At 35.5% G+C, this 24,374-nt stretch overlaps 1 protein-coding gene across 9 annotated transcripts in view; it reads right to left on the reverse strand.

Moving 5' to 3' along the window:
* CACNA2D1 (calcium voltage-gated channel auxiliary subunit alpha2delta 1) overlaps window positions 1-24,374 on the reverse strand; it is a 364,967-nt gene that overhangs the window by 16,685 nt on the left and 323,908 nt on the right. For 4 of the 9 annotated variants that reach the window (XM_032107943.1, XM_032107940.1, XM_032107945.1 and 1 more), the window contains 18 exons: window positions 23,273-23,329; window positions 22,174-22,245; window positions 18,327-18,388; window positions 16,718-16,794; window positions 15,481-15,495; window positions 14,720-14,780; window positions 12,906-13,003; window positions 10,855-10,939; window positions 10,580-10,642; window positions 9,505-9,608; window positions 8,167-8,253; window positions 7,748-7,815; window positions 6,407-6,445; window positions 5,152-5,223; window positions 4,558-4,710; window positions 4,413-4,465; window positions 1,560-1,615; window positions 1,273-1,402 (listed from right to left, as the gene is read on the reverse strand). In XM_032107943.1, coding sequence (XP_031963834.1) covers window positions 1,273-1,402; window positions 1,560-1,615; window positions 4,413-4,465; window positions 4,558-4,710; window positions 5,152-5,223; window positions 6,407-6,445; window positions 7,748-7,815; window positions 8,167-8,253; window positions 9,505-9,608; window positions 10,580-10,642; window positions 10,855-10,939; window positions 12,906-13,003; window positions 14,720-14,780; window positions 15,481-15,495; window positions 16,718-16,794; window positions 18,327-18,388; window positions 22,174-22,245; window positions 23,273-23,329 — 1,352 coding nt within the window. Of the gene's footprint in view, window positions 1-1,272; window positions 1,403-1,559; window positions 1,616-4,412; window positions 4,466-4,557; window positions 4,711-5,151; window positions 5,224-6,406; window positions 6,446-7,747; window positions 7,816-8,166; window positions 8,254-9,504; window positions 9,609-10,579; window positions 10,643-10,854; window positions 10,940-12,905; window positions 13,004-14,719; window positions 14,781-15,480; window positions 15,496-16,717; window positions 16,795-18,326; window positions 18,389-22,173; window positions 22,246-23,272; window positions 23,345-24,374 lie in introns of all 9 variants that reach the window. The other 5 variants (XM_032107946.1, XM_032107939.1, XM_032107947.1 and 2 more) reach the window with 3 other exon arrangements.

The raw sequence follows: 24,374 nt of genomic DNA on the forward strand, positions 1-24,374 counted from the left end.
CTAAATGAAGCAAAGAAAACCATATTTGAGGACACCCAGTATCAGAATAAAATAATCCAGCTTCACAGATTTAGTCTGCCTCCTACTGTTTATCATTTTCATTAACAAACAGTAATAAACATTTATAACAAATTTTGTAATCTCTGACATTTCCATCATACCCTCTTTCAAACAGACTTGTTAGTGGAAAAAAATGGAAAAGAGCATAAAATGACTTTAATTGAGTTAATTGCTAGCTCTGTACTGCTACCACAGTAGCTGTACTGAGAAATAACATCAGTTCAGCATCAATTAACACTGAAAAAAACCCCAACCACAAAAACAAACAAACAAAACCCCAACACATAAACCTGTCTGTGAGAAGGGCAAGAGAGAAGCATAGGGTATGCATGTCGTGTATTGGATGTGTATTTGTTGTATTTTTATGTCCATATAGTTCTCAAAATGTCTTTAAGTTAGGTCATTTTCAGTTTATAAATAAACCCAACATATACTAGTAACACGGAGGAGGAAGTATGGAAGTGAAAAAAATGTCTGTGTCTTCACCATTCTGTAAAGCTCTCTCTCTTTCTTTCCTGGGTGAAATACTGTCTTTTTTTTGTTTGAAATCTGGCTGTTAATTCTGATTTCTAAGATATTCTCAGAAGCTCAAAATGTATGCAAAACCCCCGCAGGCTCTTGTATGAAACAGAGATCTAGGTCCAAGATGCTATGTTTTGAAGTATACAATTTTTTCACGTTATTAAATATCACCTTCAATAGGGCTCCTTATGGTGTCTGGAGAGTAATTCTTTTAATAAAAAAAGTAGAATAGCTTCATTTGCCTTATGAGACTCATGGTTCTTAAATCATGAGCACTATCAGCTAGAAGGTAAATTAGAAGATAAATTGCACAATCTTCTTGACCGTCAAAAATTCTGATGCATAACCAGACTAAAGGAAATCATATCTCTTGTAGAATGCTTTTAAGTTGACATAACAAATTTAAAGAAAACAAATTGTGACAGAGATAAAAATACAATTTTCATGGAGCAGAGACCATAAAACAAAAAACTGGCTAAAGCATTTCTACAATTCTTTAATGATTAAAACTAAAATTAATTTTAAACACATAACAAGAGAATGCAATTTGCCTGCCTATATTCTTCTCTGTCCTACTTATGTAAGTTTGGTGAAATTAATCCAAAATTTTGCTTCTTATAACAGTGTCCTTCTCTTTTGTAAAAATAAATAAAAATCCTAAAGTTATTACTTATATGGAAGAAATTTTACCTGGAGCAGTTTATACAGTCTACAATCCCACCAAAGGACTTATCATTGTTTTCAAAGAAATATTGAGTTTGCTCAGTGATACAGCTTGTTTTAGGCAGGGCAGCACCGAAATCATCATCTTCCATATCAGCTGATATAAAATAAATAAATAAATAAATTAATAAACAAACAAACCAATGCCATTTTTAAGTCACAGACATAATGGAGAGACCCAAATATGTCCCCTGGCCTAGATTATTACCTTCTACTTCACTCAAAGTTGACTCTTTAACATTCTCTTGACTTACCTGCTTCAAGGAACCGTGGAAAAGTCAGGCTCAAAAACAGCTGCTGTAAGATAGACCTGAACACAGAAAGACAATATATATATTTTTAAAGGCTCTTTTTCTTCTTTGTATTTTAATGGATACTTAAAGACTACTCAAATATAAGTTATTAACAACAAATTTTTTTATGCTTTTGCCAGTTATCAAAGCTGTGGTTTTTTAAGCCTTACAGGTTGACTCTGTTTTGGTTTTTTTCCCCCCACATTCTCACAGGTCTTTCACACCAATCTTTTATTCTACTCTTCAGATTTGCTATAATATGTGCCCACATCTCACATAATGGAAATATTATCACGCCATCCATGCCCTCCTTTTATACCTCTGTGGGAGGTGGAAGAGGCATGTTGGCATTTCTCAAACATTTAACCAACTGGAACTCCTTTTTAACACACTCAGGGAAAATGCTCCTGCTTTAGATACTTTACACTGGTTAAGGTTTATGAAATTTCTGAGAAGGGGATCAACACTGGAATACTATAACTATGTTATAAAAACCATTACTGTAACAGTTGACTTTTAAAATCATCTCTATTCTTGCTCTTGAGGTGTGGACTACCTTTTCTTCCCATATGCTACCAAAATACTTCAGCTTAAAGAGCTCCATTTATTTAATTGTTTTTCTTCACTGATGATGGCATTTTTTCTGATTTTATTTACTTAAAGCAAGTACCAGTTTGCCACACACACACAGCCCCTTTCTCCTCTACCAGCCTGTCAAAACTGGAACTGAAACAGGTATATTCTTTGACTCCCTGCTTCTCCTTAACCTTTCTAAGTTGTATTTTCCAGTTGTCAAGTTTTAGGCTTGCTTCTACCCACAAATATGACCCAATCTCTTCTCATCTCATTCTGTTCTAACACTTGTTCTGCAGAGAGAAGGGACTGTATAACTTCATTCAACCTCAAAGTTTTTTTCTTCCTTTTCTAGAGTGATTCCTGTGTAAAGAAACTGAGTATGCCTGTCACCTTTCCCATGGAGGCATTCCCTGAAGGCATTCTGGATTCACACCCACAACTTTGTGCTTTGAATTATCAGAGGGACAGCGCACAGCAATTATGGATCAGAAGAGACCTGAAGCTGTTCAATAGTGATGCAATTTGCTGACAGAAAACAGTAATCCTTTGCAATGGCTTACCACAGAATTTACAGGGAACTGAACAAAAAAGGCACCCTGGGAAAACGAAATCTCCTGCCTTAAAGGAGCATGAAGGAGAAATGATACTCACTGTCTTAACTAAATGCTGATGCATCCCATATAAATTTTGAAAATGATCGCTCACACCTTTATCCCACATTTTTTGACTGAAACACTATAGCTTTCTTTAATAACCTGTTTTTTCTTATTTCCCTGTACTTGCTTTTGCCAGGTGCCTCACTGAACCCATTTTTTGTCATCCCTTTTCACTTTGCTTGTTTAATGGCCTTCTCTGCCAGCTTCTGACCCAGATTCCATTAAAAACATGACCATAGTAAAGTACTTTAATGCTGTGCTTTCAAGTTAAACATCAAAAAAAATAAACCTCAGGTCTAAATTGAGGCCAGACCACTGAGTCTGATTTGAACACTGATAAACTGAAGTTTCTCTGTTTGAAAAGAACTAAAGTTTCTCTTCTGGATTATTGCCCGTCTTCAATTTTTGAGGTTTGCTGTTGTCCAAGAAAACCAAGATTATTGCTCTTCCTGTTAACTAAATGTAATCAACAATAAAACCCAACATACAGTCTTCATAGTGCTTCTGTGAGAAAATTACTGTAAGTTATTTCAGCTGCTACATATTTTAACTCTTAGCTTTGTAAATCAGGTAATTTATTCCAGCTTAGTAATTATTATTATAAAAAAAAAAAACAGCTTTAGAAAAAGGACCAGTCTCCAAGGGTGCAACTCATGCCATTGCAAAAGTACCACATCGATCCCAATTACCTATCCCAATGTGGTGCTGAGGGAAGCAGCTGATATGGATGCCAGTCTACATGGCTCTGAAACAGATAAAATACCTCACCTGAATACTGTGTGAGCTCCGGAGTCCTCAGCACAGAAAAACATGGACCTGTCTCCCAGGAGACCTTTCAGTACTTAAAGGGGGCTCTTAAGAAAGATGAGGACAAACTTTATAGCAGGGCCTGTTCCAATAGGACAGGAGGCGGTAGTTTTAAACTAAAAGAGGGCAGATTCAGACTAGATACAAGGAAGTTATTTTTTACAATGAGGATGGTGAAACACTGGCACAGGTTGCCCAGAGAGGTGGAGATGCCTCATCTCTGAGAACATTCAAGGTCAGGTGGGACGGGGCTCTGAGCAGCCTCATCTAGTTGAAGATGTGCCCGCCCATCGTAGAGGAAGTTGGAATGGATGACCTTTAAAGATCCCTTCCAACCCAAACGATTTTATGATTCATGTGTTTTGTAAAATGATTCACTGAAAAGCAAACACTAATTTTCTGAAGACTTCTTGCTAGAAAAAGGCAAAGATGATATTCTGAAATAGGGAACCAAGTGATCAATAACTTGAAGTGTGGTAATTTAGACTTCACAACTGCCCATCATACTCAGACCATTAATCCAAACTCTGCTTCCTGAAGCTGATTTTGTAGTCAGAACACACAATCACAAAACCTGGCAAGAGGGCTTTGAACAAACTGTTGACAAAACAGTCATGTTTGGAGATACACCTAAGAATTTTCATTATGAGAAACTGCACAAACAAAGGGTCCAGAGCACTTTTATGGAGGAAAAAAAACCCCAAGCCAAATAGAGTTTCAGTCCACTGAATAATTATAGTTTAGACATAGAGATTTCCTACACACTTGTACTTACCAGGCTGCTGCTGAAGCCCACCATCCAAGTTGTAAAATATCTGTTATTGTAGGCTGGGAAAAAAAACCAAAAGAGATTATTTTATTTGTATAAACACCTGCAGACTTTTAATGAAATGTCAGCCACTGCACATGGGACTACTGACCACATAAGCAGAACGAAGTCCAGCTCCTTGCTTTGGTTCTTCTTCGGGATCACAGACTGACTGATAGTCATACGACTTGTTAAAGGCATACAGGGACATGTTAATCAGGTTTCGCATCAGGCCAGGATCAATTTCACCAAAGAATCTTCCAATCTGAGAGGGGACAATACAGAGAGATAAGGTAAAACATTTCCAAATATTTTTCTCGTAACAAAGTGCACAGTTCTAAATTCCTCAATTAGACAATAACTGTTAAATGCAGTATCAATGTGACCCTGCCAGCAAGAAGAGCAAGAGAATATGAGAAAGAAGGTGTGTGGATAACATACTACTTGTCCTCACCATCTTAAGTCCATCGGCAGCCTACCAGCCTAATCGCAAAGCGCAAAGAATGCAACTTGGCAGAAGTTAGGCATCTTCATCTGTAAAGAAAACTGTAAAAAAGACTAACAAATCCCCTAGAATTTCTGATCCAGCAATATTTTTGTGATTCAGAAATGTTATCTTTAGGTTAAGTTGAGAGTGAAATGATTCTTTTTTTCTCTTAAAACTTCCTATTGGTTTTCGTGTTCTGTTCATAAAGAATATACATACCTGTTGTGTATATTCATCTCGATTGGACATCAGAAGAAATCCACCATCATCAAGGATAACACAGTCCACATGCTATTGTAAGAAAGTGAAATATGTTTTACAGGAAAGATTTGTCAATAGAACACACTGTAAGAAACTACTTTTTTTTCAAGACATCAGAAGTATCTTCAAATCACAAACCCATAGCCAAGGGCCAATTTTAAGTTACACTAATTAGCATTATCGGTATAATAAGAGTTTGAACAGATCAAAGGCTTATTTGTGGCTTAATTTCATAAAAGTTGTTTTGCAAATTCTTATTTGCTCAATACTTTGTAAGTTCCAAGAGTACTATATCCTTATTAAATCTGATTATAATTGGACCTCAGTTCATAATAAGGGGCTACAACTTCTTGTGTGCTTCAGCCATGCTTAAAGTCCTTTTCCATTTGCAGATTTCGATGGTAAAAATCTTAAGGGCAGGCTCCCTGCTAGCTAGACATGATTATTTTCACTTGCCAAGGACTGTAGTGGGATTATTCCAGGTGTCAGGGGCAGGAATGGGAAACCCACTAGTTCCATATGCTTTGCACTTCGTAAAAGATCCTTGCAGCCAGAGACCGAAGAGATAGCAGTGAGATCAAATAGATAACCTCCCACAGTACCCTTGCTGCTGCAATTCTTGCATTTAATGATCTTCACATTCCTCAAAAGAACTCAGAAGACCTGAGCAGAGGAAAGTTTTTAAGCACATGGCAAAACCTGATATGGTGACAGTCCCGGGATCTGTGCTCTCCTGAGTGCTAGCAGTTATGGGGTCGCCTAATCCTGAATGCGCTGGGAACCGATGACCGTGGAAAGGCATATAATGGACTATGGTGCTTCTAAGTTCGCATTTACCCTTCTCTGAGGTACTCTTTCTTTTTTAGAATTTAAAAAAAAATACTCTTTTTTTCTCAGGATTTGTCTCTTGTTTTGCAAATTAGTCATATTTTTATCACACTTTTCTTCACATCATTCTCTATTGCTTTTCTTGTATTTTTTCTTTACACTTGTTCTCATAACTTCATCACCATAACCACTTCACCTGATTTTTATGCCCTCTTTTTCCCCTCCCCTCCTAACCTTCATCTTTCTCAAGACACAAACAACTAAGCCCTGTTTTCTGTAACATTAACACTCAGTAATAGTAATAGAATCTGTTTAAGATAGATCTAAAGAGAATGAGTGAATTTTCATACTCTGTCAGATATTAATAAACTGAACATATTCTTACCATGCTATTTCTTTCACAGCCACAGATTTCACTGTTGCACTAAAAAAGAGAAGTAATCTTCACAAAAATATTACAAAATAAACTGTATTGTGCAGTTCATCATTCAAGACAAGAACAAGTGATTCTATTTTCAATATCTGTTTATAAACTTAAATTAATTTTGAATGCGTGTCGTTTATCACAAATATCTCTCTGATCAACCTGTATTCAGTAATCATCAATAGCACCATCTTGACAGACTTTACCAAAGACTCTGATACAGCTCCCTTTACAAGTATGTTCAATATAGATAAATACTTTGGAGGACTGGTCAGAATGTCAGTGTTGTGAACATAAAGTAAAACAAAAAGAATAGGAGCATTTCCATGTGTTTGGGGTTTGGAAGGAAAGCCTTCAAAAGTCTCTTTTTGACCATGAAAAGCTTCACCAGTCTCAAAGCATGGGGATCCTATGTGATAAAGGAAGCCCATCAACCCCGCTAGCTTTCATGGCTTTGATTCCTAATATGTTTTTCTCATGCTCTTGCAACATGTGTACACATACACACATAACTGTCCTGAGCAAAACAACTACCAGGTAATGCTGGAGTCATCAGCATTCTGTCTGAAATATTCATCCTCCTTTCCATTTTTCACTTATGTATTTTGTCCTTAACTCTTCTGACACTTAGGCTATGGATTTGCCTACCCATTGATCTACAGTTCCAATATCTAAATCAGCCAGAGTCTGTTATTGATTCCCTAAACATACAACCAACCAAGCAATATTGCCTCATCCAGTAAGAAGCTTATGTTCTATAAGTTTCTTAATGTTGTGCCTTCCCCAATTCACTATCAATTCCATGTTTTCCCTTTCATTTAACCTTTCCTCCTTCCCATTTACACCTAAGATGTTAACCCATGACAGATGTATTACACATTAGGTGTATGGAATGAGATGGTTAAGCACCTATTTCATTAAGTTCTGCTAAAATGCTGTTATGTTGGTTGCAATATAAATCCTTACTGTTCATACTTACCCATCCTCGATATTAAATAAAAACAGATTCACCAGTTCTTTTGCAGATTTTATTCACTGCTAGAGCATAGTCTTACTACTAGCTAGAATATGTCATTTTTCTTTGTCTTTATCCATGTTTTATAATTATGAAAGCAAGACACGTACAAAATACGGCCTATTTCAACATAGATTTATTTTGTGCATTTGGATGATTTAAATACCACAACTACTTGGCAACTATGCATCAGTGTGACTCTGGCACAAAGAGACAGTAAACCTATTTGCATCTGAAGCTTTGAGAAACGCAAATAAAGTTCAAAACAGACTTGGTCAATTGCTTACCAGGCTCTTGATTGTGGTTTTTGTGAAATTTTCCATCCAGCTGGTTGCATCAATTTTTATTCCAACAACTAACAAGAAATACATGAAAGCCTTTTTTAGTAAAATGAAGGAAAAAAAAAGGTAACTATATAATCCTAAAAAAAGGGGAAAGTATAATGACATCTAAATCATTGAACTAGAGAAGAATAAAATATGATTTTTGTTCAGTTGTCTGATCACCAACATTGTTCATGAGACTAATAAATTAAACACTCTGAATCAAATGCAAACAGACTTCTACTAGCAAGATTAAAACTGTCTCAGAGAAAATAATATTGTAAAGTGAAGTTCCTTTGAAATCTCAATTAAATTTCCAATTAACTGTTGAGCAACAACCAAATAACTAAAGTATTTCGAGTTTCAGCACCATTCTATCTTACCTGCTGGCTTCAGAAGCTTCCCATCAATTTCTATTTCCACAGCCTTGCTTACCATAATACCTGATTCATAGCTATTGGCACCGCTTTCTGACAGTATAGAAGAGTAAAAAAAGCAAACAAAAAAAGAAGTTAGGGTAACATAAAAGCCTCTTCCTCTGAAACTTAAGTTAATTATTATTCAAATACCAGAATGATTAAAGAAAATCCTTGTCCAAAAGCACTGACCCAGCTGTAGTACAGATTTATCACCTGTGATAGCTCAGATCACTAACACTGGCATGACTAAGGAATATTCGTGTTTACTTTTCTTCCCTTTGTACCCCATTTGACTGCTTCATAAAGTTACTGTAGCTTTTTCTTCTTCTGCAAACAGAGCCATGAATACCTTCACACATGTGAGCAGCTCTGTTAAAACCAGGATCAGAGCCAAAGATTTTATCCTGATGTTGTCTGTGTATTTTTCAATGCAAGGTATATGACTCCACTCACTAATGCACAATTTCTGCTCTGACAGACTTCAAACTGTTTTCAACACTGCTTAGTATGAAAAGGCAAGTTAAAAATACATTCCCTGGAGCTGTTTGAGGAGCAAAAAACCGTTCAGGGAATTTTGTTAGTTGTCGTCTTTATATTTTCCTGAGAAAAAAATGCAATAAAAAATTATGAAATTACAGCAAAAAAAGATCCTATATGTTTAAGGGAGGAGTACGTCCTTTGTGGTAGCACCTGCTTTTAGACAAACTTGAGAAGGTTAATGTTGCTCACATCAATAATGAGCACTTGCTCTTGTGCTTATATAGATTTTAAATGTCACAATATCTCAGACCAACTGGTGAGTAAGTGCAATTGTAAGTAGAATTCAAAAGCAAAGTTTAAACTAATTAGTGGTACAGTGGATGGAGTTATGGACTCTGGACCATTATGCCTGGTCCCCCAAGTCAGTGCTGGGGGTGCTGAGTCAGTATACAGAACTCAGTTCTATTAAGACTTTTCATAGTGTTATTGTCTAGGAGTGCAATTTTATTTCACATCCTGTTAAAATAATTCTGCAAAAGTATCTCTGTAAAACAGGGTTTCAATGCACTGAATGAACACCAGTTCTCTGTATGTTTTCACTTAGGTTAATTCTGAACGCACAGGGCCACCAGTGTAGTTGACAAATGATGAAGACCTTGTTTAGTGCCTCCTAGCTTTTCCTTAATGATGGATATTATCCCAAGACTTCTTTCCTTAGGAAGTGGCACGTTTGCATCTTTTTCAGTGACCTCATCTGGTATGGGAAACTTCCCCTTACATTGGACTAGCTAGCCCTGACGTTTCCAAACAGTGATGACTTACTGTTGTAGTATGGGGCTGTGAAAATATAGTTGTCATTATCTAAACTCCTCTTATAGAAGCTGACTTCATAAGTTTCAGCATTTTCCAACCAATCTTCTCCTGCCCTAAATAAAAAAAATAGGGATCAAAAAAAGACAGTTCAGAGTCTCATTAATGCTGCACTGCAGGTTGTTTTCTTTTAATTTTTCAGAGTTGGGAAAAATGTGAGATACATTCTTATAGTCCTCAGGCTCTGTCAGCTTTCGCTGGATAAAAGACAGGTGTAATCATTAGAAAAACCCAAAACAAACAAACTTGGGGGAAAAAAAGAGAATGATATTCTTGGACCAACACAAATTTAGTCTCATGTTGAGACAAATACAACTGCAACACACAACAAAATCTAAATGAACCTTTACAGTATCATATGCTTTGAGCTTAATCCTAAAACATTTAATATCATTAATAATCCCAAAATAGGAAAGAAACTGACTTGGGGAGTAAAATTCATTGCCATTTTAACATTATAGTGAAACAGAATAACCTAAGGAAATAGATAAATTTGCTATTTACCAGTAGATCTGTACTGGTGCCCTCACTATTCCCAGTCACTCGTGGGGGTGTCTAGTTTATTGTATGTCCAATTTCACATTCCCTTTTTGTCCTCTGATAATGATACATTTTTCTGTCTTGAAGTCCCTGGACCATTTGGTCTGAGCTTAGTCTAAAAAAAAAAAAATAAATCACCTACTACTTGCCAGTATTTGCAGCCTGCCAAACAACTGAATGCTTGGGAGTAACTAGGAATTAGCATGGCCCCACTGCTACTAAAAAGGCATTGCTTTCACTGCTACTCTAGGCTGATTAGAAACCTGGATTACAAGGGCCTGTCACGAAAATAATGTAACAGATGAGTTTCAAGGAATGACACAGGTAAAATCTAAGAAAAACAAGACATTCCAAGTAATTTCATAGCTATCATTACAGATTAGACTCTAGGAGACAGTATTTTTTCATTCAATAAAGCCACTATTTAACATTCTGCCCTTTCAGAATTCAATATTATCGTATTATACTATTTTGTAGTAATTCTTACCTTTTGGGGAACACTCTAGTAATTCCACCATCTGTAACAACAAATTGTGCAACAACTCCATCACTGTAAACAAAAATAAGATTTAAAATGAAAACTGACTGAAATTCTCACAATTTCCTGTGTCAAGGGTTGCCATAAAAGAGTATAACTATGAAAAAATACCTATTCTGTGTAACATTAACTGCATATCTGTATATACACAGAGATGCATAAGATTTTGTTTTCAAACTATGAAATGCATAAAAAAAATCACAGTCAATAAAAAGAACACTTACAGAGACAGTTTACTCCAATAATTTTGGGCAAGTTCATTTGTAAATCCTGCATCCAGCAAAACTCTAATGACCATATCAGTATTACCTATCAAAAGAGTTAAAAGGTCAGTCATCTGAAACAATATGAGATGGTGTTTCAATAAAAGCCTAAAATGAAATTCTGAGCATTATCAAGATGCTCCAGCCACAAAATCTGGGCTGTTTATATTAGACATTCTGCCTAACTTCAGACTATGTCAAGTACTTAGAGTTAAATAGATGTTCTCACACTGCTGAGTTCACTTAAACATTTTCTTCATTGTATTCTACAAACCTATCTTTGTGTCACAGGAATAAGGAAGGTGATAAGGGCAGTGGTCTCAGTTTGCAAAGCCCCTAAATCTGGAAATTAACCTATTTTTAAAGCATGTCTTCATTAAAACACTTTTTATCTCAGTGTAAGGAAACAACACAATTCCTAATGATACTTACTCTTACATGCTACAAAACGGAGATAATTCAACTACATTATAAATATATTTAGATCAATTAAGTCTCAGCCTCTCAAATAAAACATATTTGTCACCTGAAAATGCATACAGGGAAATAATTTTGAATCAGTAGCTCATAAAGAGATGTCATGCTTAAATTTCTTTGAAAAGATGGTTTGAAGTCAGTGCTTCTCAACCATCTTCTTCAATAGCACTTTAGAAGAGATACTGCAGATTATTTCATCATGGGGATTTTATTTGGTATTCCTTTTGAAAATCATTTTTAACTGAGATAACTAAAAGACTGAGTGGCTGTAGAAATTAACATTGATTACTTATTAAGGAGACAATTTTTAAAGTAACTTAATTATTAGAAAAAAAGAAGGAAAAAAAAAGTGCTGCGTATTCCAAAATGAAATACAGTAGTAGGTAGATAGCATTTTGTAATAATTACTTACTAAGCACTAGTGTATACTATAATATCACTAAATGTGTCCTCAATATTTGCTTGTAGTGAATATTACACAAGAATTTAAATATTTTATTAATTTTACTAAATTAACATTAATTGCTTTAATCACTGGAGGTAAATGCTTTCATTTCATAGACTGTGTCAAGGGAATCGAATAAAATTTCAGTCAGTCAGCAATGTGCCAATGAACAAGATCATTGTATTAAAAGAGCACCACACATGCGCACAAAAATAGCATTTTGTGAGAAGACATCATATCTAAGTGGACATTCCTTCAGTTACAAGGTGTAGCAGAGAGATTCTTTCTGAATTGATCAATTATCCCTGACAACAACATCAAAAAGACTTGAGGAAAGCAAGACAAAAAAAAAAAAAAAAAGTTATTCCAAGTGTTTATAAACTAATAATAATGCTAAACAGATGTGTATGTACCAAGCCAAATTCAAACATTGAATTTTTCATGAGAACAAGGCTTTAACACATTACTAATGGTAATAACTTCATTTATTCTAAAGAGAGGTTAAGGCCCAATCTCAAAACATGAATTAATCCCTTCACAAAGCCCAGTGCTCACCACTGCAGCAGTTACATGGATCTGTGGTCCTAAGCTATTCAAGCCCAAGTGAGATCTCTTTAACTAATTTGTGAATGAGCAAAAGAACTTCCTTATATTTTATTCTGGTTATTGGTTATTTCAGCCCTGGACTTTTTTCCTTACTTATTTTGGAATAAAATGACAAGAAAGCAGGTTGAAGATTTCATTATAAGATTCTGAGTCTGTTTGAGACTTACTTTGGCTGGTATGCTTAAGCGAAAAACAAATTCAAAATATTTGGAACATATTAAAATGAACCAGTAGTTATTTGATGCTTGAGAAAAATTCTGAGAGGAGTTACGGAAAACACTGGATGCATAAGACCCTGCAATCTTTCTTAAATAAAGCCAGAAACTTACAAACTAATTTTACACTCTCTACCTTGGACACAAAATCCTGACACTAGATATATTTCTACTAAAAAAACAAACCCACAAAATCTGAGCATGAACTCTCATTCATGAGAAAGTATTTTCCTAAGGAAAAAATTCAGTGAGCTGAGAAGTGTACTTACACGATGAACTGCTCGGAGTATTTCTGTCAATAAATTCATTGAAATTTAATAGAAATTCAGTGTTGTTCTCTGATTTCTTTACATCATTACAGTAGTCTCTGAAAAACAACAAACCATCAGTCTTATGCTTTTTTTCTTGTGCTACTAAAGCAGACAATTTTAAAGTCCAAGCAGGCTTGCACAACTATTATGAAGTAGCTGGTATTACTGTGTCAATTGACTGCCATCATCAATATTGAATGATGCCCATATCAATTATTTCAGACATCTGCAGGAAATAAGGTGTTCAAGTGCCTGCCTAAACATTTGTTAAGATTTGGATTATAAGAAAACTACATTTATGAAATAGGGCATAGATTTGCAGAAAAAAACCTGAGGACTAGTGTAGGCTGTAGTATTAGGAGATCATGTCTGTACACAAAATATATGCCCAGTGAATTTAAATTGCTCCTGGGTTAAACTGTACTGGAAAGTAGTACCTGGACTGCTGGTGAAACACAGTCACTCCATGCTCAGCTAAGGCCAGATTTATAGGTTAAGGTCCTCTCCTCTGAGAAGTTTTAAATGCAATTTTAACAGGGTACAAAACACATAAACTTATAAACACTCCTTGTTTTGACATATGCAAACCAGATAAACAGTAAACTCCTGTCTCTTATATAATGTAATAAAGCAATATATCATTGGCCAATTCACTGAATGCAGGCAAGCAAAGTAAAAGTCACTGGGCATTTTGGAGGCAAACATTATCTGATGAGTGGCATTAAACAACTTTAATTAAAATGTAGAGAGTGTTTAGCAGTAAAGCACGGGGCTCTCCTTTTTAAATGAGCTTTTAAACTAAATTAATTTTACAAACAAAAGAAGTCTGTTCAAGTACATCACAGGCCTAAGATATCTTATTACCCTTTATTTACCTTACCATAATCCAGAAAGACTACAGGCAGAATTTACCTTCCTATATCAATATACACATTTAAACAGAGCTACATATCAAACAAACTGTTAATGTAGGATAGTAGGGACTTGCTGGAAGCTGCTAATTGGCACAATTGATTCTCAATAACTTCAGTCTTTCAGAAAAATTAAATTGAACAGTTAAGCTGGGATACATTTTAAGATAGAAGACTTTACATAAATCAATATAGCCATTGAAATCAACCTATTAATTGAAATTTAAAAGTACACTGAAATTTATCAGATAAAAAAAGTTTGCAACAATTCTCAACTGATCTTAACTGTACAGCATTTCCTTTATTCATCATAACTTTCTTTTAGAGTAACTTAATTTTTAGGAACCGTTTATCATACCAGGTTTCCCTTACAAACATAATTTTAAAAGGGAAATAAGAACTGCACAATTTCGCATAAAAAACCCTCAGGGAACTAATGAAATTAATCAATTTTCAATGACTTAATTTTTGTTCTCAAATAATTGAAAATTAACTCATACTTAAGTGATAGAGAGCTTTGAAACCCTTTGTCTTGAAGTTGGGAAACATGTTGTGGTAAGTATTATGAAACCTATTTGAAAAATAGTTGTAAAATCTGAAAAGTCAGAACCACAAGAATTGCATAGATGTGAATAAGTTTTCCATTAAAATATCAATATCAGTTTTTACAGCTCTCTTTGATTAATATGAACAGAAATCAGAGCCTGAATATGCTATTTACATTCCATCATGAAAAAAAATTGATAATTTTTTTAACAAATGAAGCTTTATTGGTCAATTCTGTATGTTCCATGTGCCATTAATCAGACTAGATAGCTATCTAGTGCTGAAATAACACTTATTACTGGGAAATCAACCAACCTTGGTGCTAAAAACGTATAGCCAGCTTCATCAAAATGATCAAGCTTCAGTGATTCTGAAACTACAAAGACGAAGAGTAAACACCAAGTAAGTAAACTGGAATTTTTGCCATTGTTTCTCTTCTCAAACTATTTGGCTAACTTTTGCATGCATCCATGAATTTAGAAAGAAATGTTTATTTTTAGACACTTTTCCACTAATAAATTCTATGCTTCTCAGTATTTCACAACATAGGAAGAAATTACTTGATTATTATATATGACATACAACTGGCAACAGTAAGATAATATCTAACAATTTATTTTAAGAGGACATTTAATTACCATGACAACATGAAAACATATGAGATGTTTTCACTAGAGTTAAACTCTGATACAAATAAATATTTGGGACACTGAGTTGTTAGAACATGAAGAAAAATAGTCCTAATATCTTCTGCAATAAAGTTTAAAAAACTCAATCATATCAGCATCACTGTAAATCCTACTGAAAAAAAATGGCTTTAATAGCTGATATCACTGAACACTGATAGGAACAGATGAAGAAGGATTAGATATTAGCAACATATTGAAATGTTCATGAAAACAGAAAAATACTTCACTTTTGTTTTTTCCCCTTTCTATTGCTATGGTTCCCAATGATCATGAAGAAAATCCTGAGATGAGGAATACAGAGGAGAATATCCAGTAGGAATAGAAATAGAAGTGAAAAATAGCAACTGTAGTAAACAGAAGGAAATTGAGCAACAAGAATATACTTGCCCTTTTTGGATGTCACTATCCATCAGAAAGAGAAAGCAGGGAAACAGAAAAAAACAGGGTAAAGCACAAGGGGTCACAAACCAATATTTTATTCAAACAGACCCTTGAATAAAAATATTGTACATAGATAGATCAAAGGTTCAATTTACATACAGCTGTAGTCTGGAAAGAAAAAAGACAAACGTCCTTGAAGACTGAAAAATAGGTCCTTCTCAATTATTTCTCAGTACCTTCTATATACTGTGGCTATTTCAAGGGTCTGTTTTGCAGGTTATATTGATATAAGTGCGAAACCAGATGATCTAATCCATCAAGTCAATCATACTCCCTGCTTGAAAAATTTAATTTTAAATTACTTGCTTAAGTACTTGGAAAAAGTTAAAAAATAAATCATTGATTACTAAAAGTTGTTAAATTCTACTAAATTCTACTTCATATGTGGGAGTAGTGGTAGAGGAGAGTGATGTAGTGCTAACCAAGTTCTCTAAACTAACAGTACCTACACCTGAGGTTTTTGTGTTTTTCTAACTTTCTATTTAACTACACACTTGCTCTAAATTTATCATAACACCTGGATATAGTTAAAAGTCTGGGTTTGGTTCTATTTTGTGTACTACCTAGACTACAGTTAAGCTCCACATAAGAAACAAAAGACCTTTGAATACTGACAAGTATAATTTCCAATTATCACTTCAGAATCTATAAATGGCTTGAAATTAGTCTGATGTAAAAATGCAATGCAAACATTCACTAAAACTACTTGTAAAATGCAAAATAAAAACCTAACTGCAACCCAAACCAAACAGGGCTTTCACATTGTTCTATTCCTACAGGCAGCAGAGATCGTTTGCTAAATATACTGTAACTAAAATACAAAAAAAAAAAATGCTTTACTCTTATAGTCTATTTTTGCTAATGGTCTACATTTTGCTAATAGAATGGAAAAAATAGTATCCAGACCCTTAAAATGACAGCAACAGAGGATACACAAAGCAATGATTCTACAGGCACAGAGCAAGGGGTAGGGATTGTCAGTGGAACTGGGGTACCTGCACATATTCTATTTTAATAGAATATTTCTTGCACCTTGGATGTTACAATGGGTTAGAATCATTGCTGAAAATTTTGGGTACATCGTGATAACGTCAGTGAATTCCACAAAATTTATGGATTTCAAACATAGCTTTTTAAGCGAATCTGAGACTTGACAAAACCAGGGAACCTTTACAGTACTTACATCTGGCTTGAGTTATAGGTTCGTCTATTTTGGCTTTAATATAATAAAAGCTGTATGATGGTAACACCAATGCCAAACTGCAACAGAAATGAGACAAGTAAAGCAATTATGTTATTTGCAGCAGTTTTCCAGTTTCAGCTTCTTTGTATTTTGAAAGTTAATTAACAAGTTTGGAATTTGGATTATCACTAGATGAGACAGCCGCACAGTGATATACCACCCTCACACTTTGTAATAGACACAGGTACGTTTATGCCAATCCTGAGGGTCCCTGTGTTTATTTTGATTCTTGTTTACACTTTTAAGCATAAATGCACTTTTTAGCAGATAAGCAAGGAATTTCCAAATAACTGCAAATGAAAAATCCCATGATTTTTGTATCTTCCTCTGACACATTTAGCATCCTAATGTAACATGTCACGGTGATCAGTGACTGCCAAAATATCACTTAGTACTGAGCTGATCATGCAGTAACCACTAACAACTATTGAACATAATTGTGCAGTAATATTTTAAGATTTGCAGAGAATTCTCAACATGTTTTCTTTTATATTATACTTTTTTTGGTTCAAAATATGTAGGAATTCTTTTTTCAGCTGAATTCTACACATATGTAGAAGAGTTCAGTTTTAAAAATGTATATAAAGGGCAGGAGCTTTGAGTAATCATTAAATAGGTATCATCATCTTCCAAGTCGCATCCTTAATTTTTGCACTTGGATTTCACCCATGTAGAACTGCAACAGTTTCTAATGAAGAGCTACAGAAATTAACATTAAAATTATTGTACAGTTGAGCCATAAATGAGCTGACCTTTAATGACACATTTGCCATTTATACAGAATATAAGTGAGATTGCTGAATATTTAGCAATAGCCTTGTACCAATTCTCCTCCAGGGAAATCAGTGGCAGTTTACCTGTCATTAACAGCTACTGCTAGCAGAAATTGCTAATTAAAATCTATAATTTTATGTTTAATAGGTTTTCTGCAAGGAGACTCTGAGGATTTATTGCTGTATCTCTTGCCAGAAAGCTCAGGAAGAATTAAGAAGTCATGTAAAAGAAATGTATTTCTCTAGTGATTGCTAGATGGCAGTCTGATAAAAACTTCCTTTTTTTACAGAGTACAGAGGCAGTACAACAGAAAAATGAGATGGTGAATAGAATATCCTAGGTCTGTGTTCTGTTGTTAAAACCAATTTGTTTGGTTTTACATTCAAACTAATGTTCGCATTCTCAGTGACTGTACACCTGTGAAGAGCACGACAGAAAATGGGATCCAGCTTGGCTGAGGACTACTGTAATTCACCATAACAGAAACTGCATTTTGGTCAAAATTTGACTCAGTATTAGTACCATGTAGTTTTGAACTAGAGTAGTTTAACTTTCCTGAGACTTGGAAAACCTTAACTTGTTTTGAGTAATGTTAAGGAATGTTTCTACATTCCTTCTAATGTTACAAAGCTGTGTGCTTAAATGAATTTGATATAATATATGCACCAGTGTCTCCCTAGCTAGCATAGAAAGTGTAATGCTAAAACTATTAACCAAAATTAACCAAAAGGACATTTAAATAAACAAAGGAAGTGAGTGAACAGAAATGAGTTACCTGTAATCAGTGCCATTCACAGCAGTCCACGTATACGTTCTGTTTCCTTTATCAATATACCTCTACAAAGAGATATTGGTGAAAAATTAAATTATTAAACTCTGGAGCATCAACAGTTGTGACCTTTCTTTGAGAAATACAGTGTAAAACCAAGTACAAGTCTGTTGGATTTCTATTTATTATTTTGCTAAAATCATGGGTTGAGATACAAATCCTTTCCTTAAATATTTTCAAAACTTATATTTTGCAAAAGAATCAACCACATATTCTTTATTGAATATTAGCAAAACGTAAATTTAAAGAGAACCAAACAAACCTGACCAATAATTTTCATTTTAAAATTTATTAGCCAGACCTATGCAAACCTTTGTCTATGTGATTTAAATTTGATAAAAAATATTTTCTCTTTTATGGATCATTTTGCAGTTTAAAGTATGAAAAGAAAAAAAAAAACAAAAAACCACTCAGTTACAAAAAGACTTTGTAGGTAAGTCTTTAAAAACAAAAACAACCAAAGCCTTTCCTTTCAGATCTCAGCACCACTGGCTTCATGCATTTAAATTCGAATCATAAGTACATGCACAGCCTGGTAATCCCGATTGTATAGACACCCCCTGCTAAACTTAACATGTGTTTCTAATCTCATTAGGAGGGTCTTGAATTTGGGAAAAAAAAATAACATTGAAATAAATGTTTATTTTTAAATAACTTAATACACTAGGATAATCTCTACCATTTATTTTCTTGTGGTCTGAAAGATAGTGTGACAGGCACAGTACCACAGCTCCCCATAGATTTAATCATGAATCCACCTGGCTGACATCACTTTACTCAGTTTTCCACTTTGAAAGCTATACAATTATGCCAGCTGCAACATATTATTATTTTATAATCAAATTTTTGTACATATGCCAGCAATGAAGACTGTACAGCTGTTGCACTGCAACATTACAAACACTGTTGAAAGGTACCACTAGAGGTATACCTCTAGGTTCTTTCTTTCTCTATGGTAAAAGGATAGTGAGAAAATGACTGTAGCTGTGGAAAAGAGGTGACTTATATGACATTTATAAACTGAAACCTTCTCACTACCTGGCTGCTGCTTTTCAGTACAGTGTGACAGTATAAATAATTTAATAGTAATTTTTGAAAGAAAATGAAGAAAAAGATAAAAGAAAACCAGAAAGAAGATGCATATAACAGTGTCTAGTACCCTGATATATTTTATATTTAAGGTAAAAAGATGGTCGATGAGATTCCTTCCCAAGCTTATTTATATTTAATGTGTACTTTGGGTTAAAATCAGCCACTTGAACATAGTGCTGGCAGTCCCTCCAAATCAGGCACAGTGACACCCTGTACCTCCACAAAAGAAAAACAGTGCCCAAGGGGAGAGGGGAAGGAAGAGAAGAACTGGGCTGTAATTAAATCCTGTTGCCTCCAGCATTCTGAGAATGCTTGAAAGCAAACTGGCTGAAAGCTCCCTTCAAAGATAACACAGCAGATAACACATCCTCACACCTCAGCTCCCGTTTACCTTTGCCTACTTCCTTAGTGGGCGGTCTGAGACCATCTCATCCCCAGCTGATCACTACCAAAGAACTCACACATGTTATTGCAGCTTTTGTGACCCTTCAGTTTTCACTACTGCCCACCCCAGCTGCCACATGTGGCAATGCTTTTGTTCCTATGGCATCTTCTCTGTTACTTGGAAAGCCCCTGAGGCCTTGGGAGACTCCAGCACACCCCACCCACATTTGCTACAACTCCAGTCTCTATGCTGCAGGATGAAGTCATCTCCCAAGACACTGCTGGGGCCAGCTGCAACACAAAAGCAAAGCAATGCAAACTAAAACCAAAAAGCAAAACAAAAAGAACATAAATTTTAAGCCTGAAGACTGCAACTGTCAGTTCAGAGCAACCGACCACATCAGCCCTTTTTATAAGAAAATATATGAAGCTATCAAGTGCTAAGTGATGCATGGCTCATGCATGGCCCGTGGTTTAAAGCAGCTTTATTCTGGTTCTAGCAGCCTGGAGCTGGGAGGGTGCAATAGCTTGAAGCAGTCATCATAGCCAGCCAGCTGTGGCTGCTCCTTTCTTCTCTCAGAGTGGTCTGGATAGAGGAAGAAATCTTGGGCCATGGTGCAAGGGAAGGTGAGGATAATTAATTTCATTGGCATTGAAACATTTGGGATCAAAGGCTTGGGATATTTTATTCCAACACAGATTGTGGTCTGGGCCACGTGTAACTGGCCCATTCTCATGCACCCAGGGATGTTACATTCCTCCCTCCTGCCCAGATACTGTAACTGACTTCAGCACTTGCAATACTTCCCTCCCTCCCTCTTTGGGCAAAGAGTTGCAGGACCAACTGTTTCAGTTCTTTCGTAGCACAGAGCCTGAGAAATGTATAAACAGCCTGAAATCTCTTCAACAGGTTTGCCATTAATGCAATATCTTGTACAACCCTAATCATGTTATTGTATTTTTGTGACCTTCTAACCCTCCCTCTTCTAACCACCTGCACAGAGCCTTTTTCACCCAGAGACCTGGAAAGGCACTCCTTAAACAAAACAACATAAATCTGAAAATGTCCCAGCATTGAGTGTCTCCCTTCAGTAGCAGTTTATCTTCAACACAGATGCCAGCAGGGCTTTGGACTCTGACAGTGGCTCAGGAAAGACCCAGTTTCCTTTAAGGGAAGAGACTGATGGCATCCTAAACAGAATAGGCTCCTGACAGAGGTGAGGGAGCAGAACTGACATCCACTGGGACTTATCCTCTCTGCCCCAGCAAACACCTATTTGCGCACCATTCTCCAACAGTGGAGCCATTCAGGAAAAGACACAATTTTTTCACACAGCAGGATTTACCCTGGTTGTAAAGCAGTATTGTAAATCTTGGTTTTAGCATTTTACAGTGAGAAAGCACAAAACAGAGTCCAGGCAGGAGGCAAGGGCACTGCTGATATAGGCCTCTTTAGAAGAGCATGGGAAGAAGGGAAAGCCAGTATGAATTAACTGCATGGTCCCAAGAAATTCTTCTATGTATTATTATATTGAGCTTATATGCAATGTTTGCACAGTGTCTGCTAAATCATCAAATTAGGTATCTTCAAGCTGACTTATGTTCAGAGTAAAAGAGTTTCAAAAGATGTTGTGGAACTGTAACTGTGGGGCATACTCTGGCCAGAACTGCTCCTTCAGCACACCAGTCATGATGTCTTCTCACTGAGGTCCCCAAGAAGTAGAGCACCCAAGTAATGATCCATATCAAATTTGAGTATTTCCTATTGCTAGGAAACATGACTGCTTATTAGACAAAACAGTAGCAATGTTTATCAGGAGTAAGTATTTCAGACAAGAAAATAAAGAACTCAACAAGCTGCTCAGAAAGTACATGATATAACTGTAAGATGAATTTGTTTATCCCAAACAGTCATTTATGGCATAAAAATGTTATTATTTTTTCTTACAACTTTCTTCCCATTCAACCACAATATAAACTACCAAACCCATCCTCACACATCTCCACAAGCAAATTAAGCACTTTGTTTTGGAATTCCTGCACAGAAGTAGGCTGGGTCCATTTCCTGTTGAACAGAGTGTAAGACCTCATCAACAACTGCCTGATTAATGATGCACCAAAGAAACTAAGAAACAAAACAATTCTTTTTTTCCTAAGTACATTTTTTTTTTTTTTACTATACATCAGTAAAACAAGCAAATCTAGAGGGGAAAAAATGGTACAAATTGTCATTACAAAATGAACAACCCAGCATTTAACATTATTTTTCTGGTTTGCTTTATTCCTGTAAATGTAACTCTTTGGGTTCCTATCTTACCTCATCTTGGGACTTGACCAGTGTTTCAAATGTTTTTTCTCCACTTTCTCCATCTATCATTTTTTTCCGAATCTATTGGCAAGGAAGAAAAGGAAAAAGTGAAGAAAAAAAAAAAAGGAGAAAGTTCACGTGTTGCATGTAGCATGAATAATCTTTTCAGTGATCAAAATATTTCTCAAAAACACAGAACATGCTAATGCATATGGAAATCACAACTCTTAAAAAAAGTTTTGTTTACAATTCTGGTATACTTTGCATTGCAAGAACGTGCCATAAAACTCCTTGATGCTGGCACTGACACAGAGAATGAATTCTGTGTGCATAAGAAGGAGTTTTGTCTAGCATTTCTTGTGCCTCCCAGCACATCTGTGTGATTCATGTAGTAGCACTGATTCACAGAAACATTTTTGTATCAGTCTGAGAGTAACTCCCCCCTGAAGCAGCCATTTCAAAGAAACTTAAGGCAGATTTTAACACATACCAAAGAATACTGATTATTGTAATTATGAAAGAACAATTTCAAACTAAGTGAATGAAATAAGTTAAAATTGTGAAATGTTTAAAAACCTTTCATTTTATTTCAGAAAACTAACAAATTATTCAAAAAGTTATCATTTCAGAATATATTACAAAGTCAGTAACTGAAAAATATACAGAGAAATTAATTTTTTGTCTACACTTAACTTTGTTTCTCAATTGTTTCTTGCCACAGGAACAATCTTGTGTTAATAAGAGATAGGAAAATACTTTTAAAATATTTCAGGTAATATTTTAATATGCTATTGGAAAATGTTCTGTTTCAAAAATATTTTCTATCTTCCCTTCCCAGGAATTGTTACTTCATGAAGAAGAATTTAAGTAGTAATCATGGTGTTTTTCAAAATGAGAGGAATGTAATGCATTGCCCTTGCCTATGAATAATACTGGGATTTAATTTCTTTAATTATAACCTCATCTCTATAGAGATATCATCTTAACAAATTTAAAATTCAGATTTATATTTAAATAGATTCCATTAAAAATCTAGAACATTTATTGCTTTTCATTTATATGGTGAAATACAAGCAGCAACAGGTACTAAGAAAACAGGTAATCTCACCTCAACTTTAATATCATTTTCCAATTCAGCATCTAGAAAATCCAGCGTAACAGGCTCCTGGGATTTAGGATTCTGAAGCAGAAGATGTTGAATTATCAAATAATAAAGACAGAGTACTGTAATACTATAAACCACTCTAATCCTTTCATTTCAAAGTAACCTACTTAACTGGGCTTACTTACCCATCTATTTTAATCTCTTATAGCATTACTAGTGGCCCTTTCTCATTTATTTCATTTTGTCGGATAGAGAGGTTAATTGGATAAGTGAAAATCCAATTAACACTAATTGCCAGTGTCTGTCCAGAGCCATGGGGCTCCTGCTGAGGTGCTGCTTCCCCTTCTCCTGGCATGTCACAGACTGTATTGGTGGGAGAGGAATCAGGGAAAGCAGAGGAAGCAAAGGATATGAATCTCTCACTAGATGCCCTGCCTCCAAGAAGGGAGAGAGAAATTTGGGATTGGTTTTCCACCCAACCAGTAAGCTGGGTAACTCCACTCTTTGCAATTTTGCCAAGAGCAAACTTGCAGTTATGAGGTGGGAATGGAGTATGGTTCAAGATTCAAAAAGGCAGCAGTTACAGCAAATTTTTTGGGGTTTACAAAAAATAAACCCCCACTGGTATTGTCAACATGACAGGACTTCCCTGAACACCATGGAATTTCAAGAGCATTTCTCTTGACATTGGTACTGTTATCTCAGTTTAGAAGATGGAAACCTACAGCACAGAAATACTGAAATCCAAGCTTCCAGACCTAAGGAATGATGATGATGTCAATCCTCAAGCATGGAGCACAGAGAACTTTGGTGGCCTACATGTGTAGCAGCCCTGGCCCCATAGGAGTGCTGGAAGATCACTGTAACTCTGCTGAACTAGATCAGACCACCCTCCAGCCTCTGCTCCTTTTTCTCAGTTGCAGTCTGCATTTACTTGGCCAAAGCCATCTTCTCTATGAGTTGTTGGGAATCCAACTTTTTTTTCTGGCAATTTTGCCTAGGTCCTATTGACTTTCTATTGCATGTGGTGTAAAAATCATCAGTCATCATCATCCAGTAGTTACTTAATGCATCCCCTAAAAGTGAGTGTATTTATTTAGAAAAA

The sequence above is a fragment of the Corvus moneduloides genome, chromosome 4 (genome assembly GCF_009650955.1).
Source record: "Corvus moneduloides isolate bCorMon1 chromosome 4, bCorMon1.pri, whole genome shotgun sequence".
Lineage (NCBI taxonomy): Eukaryota > Metazoa > Chordata > Aves > Passeriformes > Corvidae > Corvus > Corvus moneduloides.